The sequence below is a fragment of the Ostrinia nubilalis genome, chromosome 2 (assembly GCF_963855985.1).
Source record: "Ostrinia nubilalis chromosome 2, ilOstNubi1.1, whole genome shotgun sequence".
Lineage (NCBI taxonomy): Eukaryota > Metazoa > Arthropoda > Insecta > Lepidoptera > Crambidae > Ostrinia > Ostrinia nubilalis.
The window spans coordinates 2,172,078-2,185,627 of NC_087089.1; the positions used below are offsets into that span (position 1 = coordinate 2,172,078).

General features: G+C 38.6%; 2 protein-coding genes across 2 annotated transcripts in view; one reads left to right on the plus strand and one right to left on the minus strand.

Moving 5' to 3' along the window:
* The window catches only part of LOC135080100 (amidophosphoribosyltransferase-like), a 35,491-nt gene extending 31,677 nt beyond the window's left edge, over nucleotides 1-3,814 (plus strand). Inside the window, exon 14 of the mRNA XM_063974782.1 lies at nucleotides 866-3,814. Coding sequence (XP_063830852.1) covers nucleotides 866-1,020 — 155 coding nt within the window. The 3' untranslated portion in view covers nucleotides 1,021-3,814. The remainder of the gene's footprint in view (nucleotides 1-865) is intronic.
* Nucleotides 3,815-4,016: 202 nt separating this feature from the next.
* Nucleotides 4,017-13,392, minus strand: LOC135080107 (xaa-Pro aminopeptidase 3-like). Its single transcript, XM_063974792.1, has 10 exons — nucleotides 13,212-13,392; nucleotides 12,853-13,127; nucleotides 12,223-12,372; nucleotides 11,448-11,584; nucleotides 10,745-10,983; nucleotides 9,789-9,959; nucleotides 9,036-9,142; nucleotides 8,292-8,429; nucleotides 7,101-7,221; nucleotides 4,017-6,014 (listed from the first exon to the last, which is right to left on the minus strand). Exons 1-10 carry the CDS (start codon nucleotides 13,243-13,245, stop codon nucleotides 5,845-5,847), a joined length of 1,542 nt encoding a protein of 513 aa, XP_063830862.1. The 5' UTR covers nucleotides 13,246-13,392; the 3' UTR covers nucleotides 4,017-5,844.
* Between the last annotated feature and the right edge of the window lie 158 nt (nucleotides 13,393-13,550).

The window sequence follows — 13,550 nt, forward strand, 5'->3', positions numbered from 1 at the left end:
ATTACAAAGGGCTTGATGGATGATATTGGTACTTATACAGGGTGTTAGTTCAGGGTTGCATGATTTAAATCAAGTTGATTTAAATCATGATTTAAATCACGATTTTTATTACATGATTTTTTTAATAAAAATCATTGATTTAAATCAATGATCGAAAATGGAATTAATGAATGGCTGGGAGTTAATATTAATCAAATGTAATGTTCGAAAACAATGTTAATATTAGATGTTAATGTATGAAACTGTCGTTTTGTATGGAGAATCTGAAAATTTTAATTTTTCCATACAATCACATTTGCGATTTTTCAGATAACCACATAATTAATTTTTTTTGCCGGTGTTGCCTGCTCCATACATCAATTCTATGTAAATAAAAATGTATTCCGTAAGAAAAACTAAAGAAATGATCGCAGAACTTAATAAAAATCAAAAAAATCAAATTAATCAAAAAAATCGTGATTTTTTTAAAAAAATCAGATTTTTTTGATGGAAATAAAAAAATCGTGATTTTTATCCACCCTGTGTTAGTTAAATGGGTATATGAGCCGACACCATGTTAACATGGGCATATAAATGGAATGGTGAAGTCAGAAAATTAATATCTTCATTTTAATTTTCATACAAATCGGATTTTATAAAATTTATTTTGTATGAAAATTAAAAAAAAAATCATGATATCAAGTTTCTGACTTCACCATACCATTTATATGCCCATGTTAACATGGGCTAGTGTCGGCTCATATACCCATTTACCTAACACCCTGTAGATTTAGTATTTACTCATCGCGTGAAGGACGTCTAATACTATTTGTAGAAGATATATGATTTTTATGATCTATTTAAGCAAAATTTATCTTAATTCCAGGTGCGGACAGTTTAGAGTACCTAAGCGTAGAAGGTCTGGTGAGCGCAATTCACTACAACATGAAAGCCACGCCGAGTGATGGCGTCGGCGGCCATTGCACCGCCTGTCTTACCGGGGATTACCCTGGCGGCCTGCCCGAAGATATGGACTGGTAGTGTAGGTGTACTGTGGACTGGATCTTCAGTGTACTGTACTGGGGAAAGGACGAATTTGTGTGAGGAACATCTTTAGTGTACTGAGGAACACTGAACATCTTTGGAACAACTTTTAATGGACTGAGAGACATACAGCTTCAGTGCCCTGGGGAATATCTGGAGTAAAAGATTTAGTGTACTGGGGAACATCTTTAGTGTACTGAGGAACGACAATAGACTGAGGAACATCTTTAGTGTACTCAGGAATATCTTTAGTGTATGTATGTACAGAGGAACATCTTTAGTATGCTGAGGAACATCTGTGTTCTGAGGAACATCTTTAGTGTACTGAGGAACGACAATGGATTGAGGAACATCTTTAGTGTACTCAGGAATATCTTTAGTGTATGTATGTACAGAGGAACATCTTTAGTATGCTGAGGAACATCTGTGTTCTGAGGAACATCTTTAGTGTACTGAGGAACGACAATGGATTGAGGAACATCTTTAGTGTACTCAGGAATATCTTTAGTGTATGTATGTACAGAGGAACATCTTTAGTGTACTGAGGAACGACAACAATTGACTGAGGAACAACTTTAGTATGCTGAGGGACATCTGTGTTCTGAGGAACATCTTTAGTGTACTAAGGTACATCTTAAGTTTACTGAGGAAAATATGTGTACTAAGGATCATCTTTAGTGTACTGAGAAACGACACTGGACTGAGGAACAACTTTAGTGTATTGGGGAACATCTTTAGTGTACTGAGGAACATCTTTAGTGTACTGAGGATCATCTTTAGTGTACTGAGGAACATCTTTAGTGTACTAAGGAACAGCCTCAGTGTATGTTATGGAGTCAATTTTAACAGGTTTTCGAATGAAAAATAATTTGTTTTGGTGTTGACTTAATTAATACTCAAAATGAATATTTTAGCTTTTTTGTTCAGTGTAATTTTACAAGCCTTTATATTTTTTGGCTTGTTACTAAATTAGGTAATAACGTGAAAATGGGACCAACAGAAGCTTATCGCGGTATTGTTAGATAAAATATAAGAATTATTTACATTGTTATTTTAAAATACCCATGTAAATGGTGGGTTTGTAAACTCTAAAGTTTTGAACTTTACCTATTTGACCCCAGGAATTGTAGAAAATACATCATAGGTAAATTTTTCATCGCAAAGTCCAACCATGTCATGGATAATGTCAAAAAAATGTACTAATTAGGTGTTACTCAATATTTCTTTTTTATTCCTTAAGATAAAAAGAAACACTGTTAAAACCAAGATCTGTTAAAAACCTCAATAGTCTTATGTTCAACAAAAGAAATATTGAATTTCAACAAACTGTCTTTTTCATGTGCTAAGAAGATAATGAGATAGTTTATTTATATTTAAGGTTTTTTAAATTAGATGATGATAATTGTGTGTCAATTATGCAGAGTATGGTTAATATACAATTGGAAAGTACACTATTTATACATTCTTATATTATATTGTGTCAACAAAATCTTATATTATATCCCCTAAGTGCCTTATTATTAGATATTTCTAAATCTATGTTATTTTTTTATGAAGTCGTGCTGGTTTCGACTATCGAATATAATTTTAAGTTTTAATTTTAATATTAACATAAGTATTGTATAAATGGGGCAGTTTAGCCAAATGGTTAATCGAATCGCATTTTTGTAAGTGTGTAGTAAATGTAAGTTGTATTTTTTCAGTACATGTCACAGTCAATACTTTGTGCCAGTCAAAATTTCGTTTGACTAGAAGTTTATTTGTAATGTACCCTTTTTTAACAAGAACTATTTAGAATATATATGTTACGGTCAAAGTGATAAATGTGAAAATTATGAATAATCGCCGGTTATTATGAATAATTACCGCATGATTTGGTAAATGTGATTAATATGAGGTCATTTATGTGTGTATAAAACTAAATAGGCGGCTTAGGGGTGGCCCAAGGGCCACCCCCGCCGCACCTTAACCTATTTTTCACTTTAAATCAAAACATTATGTTAAAGGCATCATGGAAAAGTAATATTATGCAAGAAACATTCCAAACTCATTATGTCAAATTATATTAATATATGATATCAAAACGTTCAAAAGTTTGGCTGTACACGAACACGTACACAAGATGTTGTTCTCTTTTATGAAATTTGTTAGTACTAAGGCTGAATTATTAAATAATCACTGTTAAATGTGATTAATTTATCACTTTTACCGCGACTGTCGGGAATTATTCATAATAACCGGTTATTATTAATAATTTTCAATTTATCACATTAACCGTAACATATACATAAAGACTTCGATTCTAATGGGGTCCGATTAGATTTGCAAAAAAATCCCCTACCAAATCCGTCCTACTCAAAAGTCAAATAAACAAACTGTGACTTGGGTTTCCGCCACTTCTTAGGAGATTTATTGAAGTGGCGGTAGGGCAAGCTATTTGTTTTCAGTGCCCTGAAAATGTTATTACAAATAAATAATGTTATTGCACTTGTTATTAGTCACAACAAATTTAGACTGAAATAAAGTTTTGACTGTGACTAAAATATGGGTATGCTGTCTTGAATGATAATTATTAGATCTGTCCCTGGCATTTTTAGATGGTAATTCTCAAAGGTACAATATTTTCTCATGTGACTGTTTGTACTGCATTTCTATTGAAATATGGCATTCCATGTCTGTCGTAGGTTAAGGAACTAAATATTTTAACATGTTTTGTTTAGTTGTACCCTTTTAGTACAATGTAACTATACAATTGAATCCTATAAGAAGTATATTGATTTATTTATATAAATGTTGTATTATTTTGTTACAAATGAGTTACTTTTGCGTGAATTTCAGCAAGCGTAATAACGACAGGACTGTTGTAGGTTCATAAATGCAGGGAGTTTGTGTATTATAAGTACCTTCTAAAAGTTCTTTTAACATTTGAATGTGTGTAATCTATCAGGTATAGAATAATATTGGGTAGAAGCTCGGTCAAATAAAAGACAGTATTTTGTCGACAACACAAAACGTGATAGAGCGATTTTTATTATTTACACATAACATCTATATACAAATTGGAACTATTACCGTCTGTACAACGCCACACACAAGGACATAAGACGTATTCTGGTATCACAAACAATACATAGTTGTGCTAAATAAATATACAATGTTATAAATAAATATTTGTAATACAGTTCACATTTAACGGATATAAACAACTGCATAACAAAACCATGTATAATAAGTACACAGTTCGCAAACGGACTTTTTCTAAAAAATTAATCTATTATATGTTATAAACATTTCGCGATATTTAATAGATTTGGATGACATTAAACAGACATCAGTCTTTTGGAATTATAGTACGTATTACTTTGTTAATTTGTCATTTAGATAAAAACAATAATTTACACGACTTTCTTGTTAAATGAACGATAAAAGTTTCAAAGTTTGCCATTTGTTTGATGCTTCAAGAACGTGTTAAAAAAAGCTGGTGTACTCAGGGTGTTAGTGTCTGGTTAAAGGACCACCAGTTTGTAGGTCCTTTAAAGTTATCTTGCTAACCTATGCGCATACGCAACGCCCGTAGCGTAGTTAAACCAAACTTCGTAGTTACCATAGCAACGACAATCGAACGATGTCGAACAGTTGTGCGAATGAATGAACTTACTCGCGGCGCTTGCACGCCCCTCCCCCCGCCCCCCTTCAAAGATTACTGAACTAGTCCTCGCCGGGATGCGGAAGCGACCGCGCGTGACATGTCGATTCATGTCATGCTACTGGCAGGCGTAAACAAAAGTTATGTGACCGCGATTATTGTTTTAAAATAAAATAACATTTAATTCATGGACGTACTCTTTAATCTGTGATGTAGTACATCTATGAGCATTGAGCAGTGAAATGGTGCATGATTACGCTATCGCATATCGGATAACATTTTAAACCTTACAAACGGAGTTCCTACCCGCGGTTTTGGTGTTTTGTTTGTAAATTGAAGTTTGTTATCAAGAGTTGAGCGCCGAGCGAGCGGGCCGCGCGCTAAAAAGCTGACAGTTGTGACATAGAATGAGGTAGGTGGTGTTTAGTTTACTCTAACACCCTGTATTACAATACTGTTGAATCTGATATTTGACTAATAATTCGCTGCCTCATTATATTGATGCCATTTGTCCAAAATGGACGGGAAATCTTAAGTCACTTTGCCTCTGTCGTTTTTTAAAGTTGAAAGGAACTGGAAATCGACTATTCCGACTTCTCATTGTCACAAATTAATGCAATTTCATGAGTGGTGGTTACAATTAAAAGAATTTATGTATCGCTTGTTAAATACTAATTTATAGTCTTCTGACGATACAATTTTTACGAAAGCAGATAGCAAGTTTGAAAATAATTGTCTCAATTTGCGTATCAACTAGCGCCACGACTTTCATAGGTTTATTAATCCTTCAAGCTCCGCGAATCTAGACACAATAGATAATCAATTGTTATGACATTATTTAATGCCCGCCTGGGACTCAATCGGTTAATTATACTAGTAAAATTTTAACACCTTTGCTAATTAACATAATTTATTTACTGCAAGCAAAGCACTTCAACGGCCTTATGTCACATGTCAATGTAAATCTCAATGATTTCGTTTTCGTGACACTAAAATTCATTTATTTTCTGCTAAAGCACTCCAAAGAGTCTACTTGTAGACCTAGGATGCGCGGCGCGATAAGCTTTATCGATTTTACGTGATAAGTCCATAGTTTTGTCGTCTAAAATCAACGTTCAGATTTTATCACGGCGCGCATCCTAGCTCGGCCGAGGTATTTGAAAATGACCCTTATATCAATGTGCGTGTTTGCCCACAATCGCTTCGACGTCCCTCACTTCTTTGACGGCGGCGTCGGTGAGGACGAGAGGCGTTCCCTCCGTGACCAGTACATCGTCTTCGATGCGGATGCCGACTCCGCGGAACTCTGGAGGCACTGACGTGTCGTCTGGACGGATGTAGATACCTGGGGATACACGATTTTCTTATTACCAAATTGGTCAATACAGTCCGCCACCCTTGAGGTTCAGCAGAGTGCACATGGAAATTATCCGTTGTGACTGTTCCTAGGAGGTGTCACTCCGTAGTTTAGGAACGGCTTATCTTAGAGAAAGCGCATGAATGTGGAATTCCGCACGCTAGACTTGTGTCAAAATTGGCAACCCTACCGTTTTGAAAGAAAGGGATCTTTTACGCGATAGAAAGAGACGGCACGTTTCAAGCGAATGTAGGTTGTACGTATATCGGTTGGCCGAGTGAGACTTGCAATAAAGTACAATTTAGTTACTTGCTTTATTGAGATGAGTCTGTGGCGTGGTCAAACTTTAGGCTAGCCGCAAACTATAGGCTCTGTTGGTCGATAGATGGATCGGGCTGTTAATCAGCATGGACATGTATGAAAGTGCGGACATCACACCGATTTGGTATCGGCCGATTCTTCATACCAATTGAAATCGGGCCCATCTATCAGCCGAATAAAAGTCTGTAGTCTACAAGGAGCCATGCCCCTCCCCCCAGGATTTTGGGCTACCGAAGATGACGGTCTGCATCCAGGTCGTCGGTCCACCTTGAGGGTGGATGCAGGCCGCTACCAACCGTGCGATGTGGAAGTCATTGGAGGAGGTCTATGTTCAGCAGTGGACGTCTTATGGCTGAAATGATGATGATGATGATGACGGTTATACAATAGGCTAGTTTCCTAAAAAAAATTTTTTAGTCCGTCATGTTTAATATCAAAAAATATTAGACACCTATATTTTTATTTGTCAATCTAACAAATAATTACATAGTTATGGTGCGTTGAAGTTCCGCGCGACGTCACAAAGTGCGGCACTTTTATGCACTCATTGACGTCACGGGCCTTTTCTTATGAACTTTGGCGCGCTTTCTCTTTAAATTTTCATTAGTTTGAAAAAGTAAAAAATACGTGTGGAGTATTTTTTGATAAGTTAACTGACGGACTAATTAAAACTCTTGCTTTTTGACCCAGGAAACATCCCTATTTCAGGGACGTCCCTGAAAAATGAGCCTACATACGCCAATGTTTTATTACCTGGCTCGACGGTGACGACCATGCCGGGCGCGACGGGCACGTTCCTGCGGACCAGCGGCGCGTCGTGCACGTCCAGCCCCAGGTAGTGCGACACGTGGTGCGGGCACAGCCGGTACGCTTTCTGAAGGAATATTATTATACTTATAAGATCGGCAAGAAGGTTGTATTTTGTGTTTCGAATGAGTGCTATTGACGCTAATTTCAAATAACTACCGGTTTAGAAAACTTGAAAGAAAAGGGCCCTACAGTATTTTTTTTAATATCCTTTGGACATTTTTACACTGCGTTTAGTCCCAAAGTAAGCAAAGCTTGTACTATGGGTACTAGACAACGGATATAAACATACATAGGTAGAATTTGGAGCGTTTCTATTATTAAGCCATGTATCTGCTATTGTTTACCTAAATTCACATTCACAATAAAGTTCATTTTCATTTACTTAAATACCTTTTTTTATCAAGTCTACTGGCTACTATTTTTTACTAACAAATCTATCGCTTCCGTGGTATAGTGAAATAATCAGCTAGAGTAGCACAATGTTCACAAATAATGTAGTTGATTCTGTGAACAGACTCGTGTCCAAATTGCATAGGCCGTGGACTGCAATATAAATTTGTCGGCGCCGGACACAGATGCTGCAAATTATTATTGATGATTAATAGTACCAATCTTAATATTATGTTATCTCTATAAATCTGTAGAGCGGAAGGTTTGTGATTCCTAAACGTAACACCCGACTGATGCGCAGAAAAAGATAACTGTCAATCAGTTGTGTCATGTCAAGTGTGAGCAAGCGGCTACGAGGTTATCTTTGAAAGCGTATTGAGTTTGGTGGAACGTTAAATTGTAGGGAAAGTGATTGTTAACCATCCAACATATTATCTCCTTGCCCGCTAACCCACGCCAATGTAGATTCCACCCCTAGAGTTCCTTCTGATAGAGACCCCGTGCCTTTAAATTTAAAAGATAGTTGGACCGAATATACTCCCTAAAGGTACACCTAGAACTTTTAACAAGTTCCGTAAAATAGGAAATGATTTGGTATTTTTACTGTGTGGTAGACTGGTAGTAGTATACATGTCAAGATACACCTTGTTCAAGTCTCCAGTATAATTTGTACTATGTGTTATAAATGCGAAGAAAAATAACACTTTTCTTCAATTTCAATATCAAACGCTTTAAACAACTCACCCCGATAAGCTCGCTGCCATCAATATGCCGCGGCAACACGCCCTCCTGCTGTAACTGGGCGCCCAGCAGCCGGCACATGCTATCGAATAGCTGGTCCAGCGCCGGCCGGTGCTCCCCCAGGATCTCTATCAAGCGCAACTGCGGGACATTGGGGCAGTTCATACAGTCTGCGTCAATTAGTTCGTGACACCCAAAGTTATAAAAGATAACACAACCTAATAATTCCCATTGCAACAAGACGTGTTGCGAACTTTTTGGCAACTTTTGTTGTTACGAACTATTTCACGCTGACTGTACCAAAAACCAATCGAAAAACTTTTATGAGCAACAAAGATCGATACAACGTCACTAGTTTTGGAAATTATTGTATTTATCTCTCACTAGTTGGCGCTACTGGTAAGGGACTTTATCTTTAGGGCCTTGCCACATTGGCAGGTTTCCTCTCTCCTAAAATCCAGTGCCCGACAGGGTCCATAATTGTATCTTACCTTACCAATAACACCTTTTGTAAATATTATGGAAGCAATAAACTATTGAGTATTGAGTACTTTGAAACCGCTTGCAATCCGCCAGTGTGGCAGCACACTTATTGGCTCCAACTATGGTAAACCTCGTTGAATATTATTTTATCAATTTCAAAGCACCTAAAATGAAATTAATATTCATTGAAATCATCATGCTTTTCTAGACGTAATTGAGTGTTTTTATAGGACTAGTAAAATTACAGTGTTAGCTGTATAATACCTGAACTGTGAGCACCAACTCGTAGAGTATCCTGTGGTACTTGGAGAACTGTCCGGACACGGGCCATGTCCGGGAGATGTCCGAGTTGTACAGCCACCGCTGGCTACCTGTAACAATGGGAGGTTATAGAATTGTTATTAATAGATATGTTACATTTCATTAGATGAGAATTCATAATAGAACTCGGTAGTAAGGAAAAAAGCCACCCAAATAGTTACGTAATTTAATTTTAGAAACTGGAATTAAAAGGCAGTATTCGATGTGGATGGATTGTGAAGTTTCGTTGCAAGTTCTCTTTTCTGGTTACAATGTAGCGAGAGTTTCCCGTCGATGGCAGACCATCCTTCTCACTAGGGATGTTATGGATCTGTAGTTTCGGTTATGGATACGGTTACGGATATAGGAATAATTTTATACCGGTTTCGGTTACGGTTACGGATATTTTTTTATTTCGGATATCCGAAAGTTTCGGTTACGGTTACGGATATCCATAACATCCCTGCTTCTCACTCATAGCGAGATGTTGGGATGAGCATTGGAGACAGATAGTTGCGAAACGAATATGTATGTGATTGAAGCATAAAATATGTTCGTTCGTTCGTTTCAGCCGAAAGACGTCCACTGCTGGACAAAGATGTACATTATGTAATTTTAAAAAAAGGTGAGAAACGTGTTTTGCGAGCGACCTGTTACATCATCAGGTTATTCAGTCTCCACTGCAGGAAAAAATTATTGGACACTCCTTATACTCACCTGAATCCACAAGGAGCATATCTCCATCATTCAAGACCTGGTTGTTAGCCACATAGTGTATGTGCGTAGCGCGCGCGCCGCCTGCCACCACGGGCGGGAAGGCCAGGTGTTCCGCGCCCGACTGCCGGCAGCTGTAGTCCAGGACTGCGTTCACTTGGTGCTCTGTTACACCTGGAAACATGTGACGTCAGTTTGTGAGCCAAATTGAGTTCTATTGAGAATGTGGTAAGGCACTGACTTTGTGTAACGTTTTTGCCAAACCACTGATTCAAAAACTCGCCACGAAATTCCGATTGACGAAGTGGAATTGGATCGGCTACACTCTCCAAAGCAGCGGTTCCCAAACTTATTTTGTCTACTGCCTACTTTGAGAATAAATTATTTTTAGCGCCCCCATTTGTAGTCGAGTGGCGAGTGCTCAGTCGGTGTCTAAGAGTCCTCCTAGTAAATGACGCCTCCCAAGCCTCTACACAAAGTCCCGATTTTTTTTTCTGGGTCTCTTACCGCCCCCCTTTAATCCTGCAGCGCCCACAAGGGGGCGTTATCGCCCACTTTGGGAAAGACTGCTCCAAAGGGACCCCGATCACATCCCCAAGCAGGCTCTGAATTGGAACCCCAAAGAAAAACGCAAACGTGGTCGCCCCAAACAAACTTGGTGGCGTACTGTAGCAGACGAGGCGAAGAAAATCGCAAGACTTGGAGCGATATCAAACGGGAATCTCCAGATCGAACGCGTTGGAGGACTGTTTTGAACGCCCTCTGCCCCATCTAGACGACAAAGGACCTGAAGTCAAGTTACTGATTTAAAATATAGCGGCAAATGTCTAACTTGGCTGGCCATGTGGCCATTGAGTGGATGTCTCACATGCTTATTATTTTTTCTTTTTTTATGCATAACAAGGCAGGTATTTGACCACAATCTGGTGTTAAATTAATCGATGAGAATATAAACTCACCCGGTTTGGTAGTAGCCATGGCCATATTCATAGCGTGCGCGCCGATATAGCACGTCTCCTTCATGAGTTCGATCTCCGCTGGCGACTTGTGCACGCGCATAAAGTGCAACGCGCGTTGTGGGTCGGCCACCGTCGCCTGCGCAGCCTTGGCGGCCGATTGTATGGTGCTGTGGATGTCTGGGTTCGCAGGGCTGTCGCCGTGGTACCAGACTACTGCTGGCTTTGAAGACGCGGTTATTCTGGGCAGGAAAAGGTTGAGATCTTGATTTTATTGAGTTGCTAAATATAGCCTTTATTAGGGTAGTGGACCGGCCAATTGATATACTTTCTGTGAACTGTAAAAACTCGACTCTTCCGACTTTCATACTATGAGGACTATGTGGTGATCAGGAACTTAATATATTTGTTACTAGCTTTCCGCCCGCGGCTTCACCCGCGTGGATTTTTTTCTGTCACAGAAAAACTTTATCGCGCGCGTCCCTGTATCAAAATCGGCCGTAGTAAGGACCATCTGTTCAGGTGGTTCAAACTTGGGAGTGCAAGGTGTGGTTGTGTTCCTCAGTCGATGAATGTCGTCGTGCCCTGCGTGTCCAAACAACTGCACGCGGAAGATTTAATGAACGCCACTCTTGTAGCAGAGTTTTGGACTGACACTGTGTAGGTTTGCTGTTTTGGGCTGTCTTTGTCAATATGGGGAACTTACTTGCTGATGAACCCCGCGAAGTTCTCGACGGGGCGCGCCTCGTCGACGGCGAATAGTCCAGCAGCGGCGGAAGAGCCCGTGCGCGGGCCCTCCCATAGCTCGGCGTGCGCATCCTTTTCGTGCACGAATAGCACGCTCTGTGAATAGAGGGGAATTTCAAACTTCTGCAATGAGGGCTATCGTTTTTATACTTAACAGTTGGCACCCCTGGCGATTGACAGGACCTTACTCTACAGTGGCGCCATCTTGATGAGTGCAAATACGATAGTCCTCGTACCACTTTAGCGCTCACCAGTTGGTGCCACTGTCTTCGCTGCTAGCAAGTGACAGGACCTTACTCTACAGTGGCGCTAACTGGTGAGCGCTAAAACGATAGCCCTCATTCACTTGTTGACTGCTGAGAATAAAACTGAATCACCAAATCAAGTTTGGCATTCTCTAAGCTAAGGTCTATTTCATTCATGCGCAGCACTCTCTGTTAGTAAAAGGTGCAGGAGTTTTACATTTCTATCTGACTTTTTGGTGGGAGAAATAGAACTTTATTAAAATTGAGAGCAGACCATGACTGTAGACTAGTATTATGTTATCTGTGGCTGTAATATAATAGCCAAAATGTTATGCTGTGTAATCATGTATAAAGTGTAGCATTTGAGAACTATGAAATTGGTTTTTATCAAGCACAACTGTGACAATTGAATAATGGGTACTTTATATGAGCTTCTATCAAACCCTGAAGTAGAGGAGTGATTTAGAGTTGTTTTAAATTTTCAATAACCTTGAAAGAATCAGTTTGTGCAGGTTTGACCATCACCAGGATGGCGGACGGCTCCAGGCAGCCGGTCAGGTAGAAGAAGTCCGAGTTCTGACGGAACACGTACGGGATCTTGTCCGACATGTACTGCTTGCGGGCTGCCGGTATTACTATCTGAAAGATAATAATATAATATTAAAATACACTGTTTTTTTGATATTGCAACTAGTATTTAATGTTACTAAAATCACTACAGTATTACAGATAGGTAATAATTTATAGATTCAATAAATTACGTAAATTCTATCATCAAAGCAACAAATAAAATATAGATAACATTTTGTTGATTTGTAAAAAGATTCTATTTATTTATTTATTGATAAAGGTACACCAATAGCAATACACATTTAAGATATTTAGAGTATACAACACATATTGGGGTTTCAATTTAAATATTAATTTCAATTTTAATTTCTATTTAAAATTTTAAGCAGAATTTTTGAAGCTTTCCTTCTTCTTCACGGCAAATTTTTTTCTCACCTCTAGAAATTGCCTGACTTTTAAATAATTATTTTAAAGATAGCTTGGCCTGACTTTTAAATAATTATTTTAAAGATAGCTTGAGTAGACTAAGGGTAGTGGCAGTGTACTTACAATGTGACTTTTATGCATGTTTTCAAATTCTGCCGCCAATTTGTTGACTAATGTTTCCCTTCGCTCTCTGAACTCCATCTGACTGATGCCACACGTCAAATGTCCCGGCTGGATCAAGTGAGGGTGTGTATGACAAGTAGCCTGCCCAAAGATTCCATGGGGAATACTGAACTGTGGTGCAGGCTTCATACCGGGCGGATTCTCGATGGTAGACGTCCATCTTGACTGCTGTTTGCTAACAACCTGCCTCAACAACCTTCTCCGATTTCTGGCCGCTGAAAAAACAGCATTTTCAACCTCGGATTTGAATTTTCTAGGACTTTATACCTAACCTATAAATGATTATTGACTTCACTTACCAATGTTTATCGCCAATTTACACAGCGAATTCATTTTCGTGAATGGACAAGACGTGAGTTTTAATTTATTTGCTTGTTGCTTGAGCTTGTTGATGGATTTTGCGTTATCAAAAATTATTAGGCCATGGTAAACAAAGCAATTTTGACTACTGAATTTGACGTTAATGACATTTGACTGGCTGACAGTTGTTTTTTTTTCTTCAAATGACGTTGACAGTTGAAAAAAAATGATACCAGTATAAGGTTTACTTGTACCCTAAAAAGCAACAATAAATAGTGAGTCCCTCATACAGCCCGTTTACCTTGCTGGATCTTACGCTACTTTGCAATAAAATATTG

Excerpts from the sequence above, each read along its gene's own strand:
- LOC135080107 (XM_063974792.1), bottom strand. The coding sequence starts at position 13,245 with ATGAATTCGCTGTGTAAATTGGCGATAAACATTG. Across the intron at positions 9,960-10,744 it reads CATGGCTACTACCAAACCGG|GTGTAACAGAGCACCAAGTG; the intron begins GTGAGTTTATAT and ends ACATGTTTCCAG. Across the intron at positions 8,430-9,035 it reads AGTTGGTGCTCACAGTTCAG|TTGCGCTTGATAGAGATCCT; the intron begins GTATTATACAGC and ends AATGTCCCGCAG.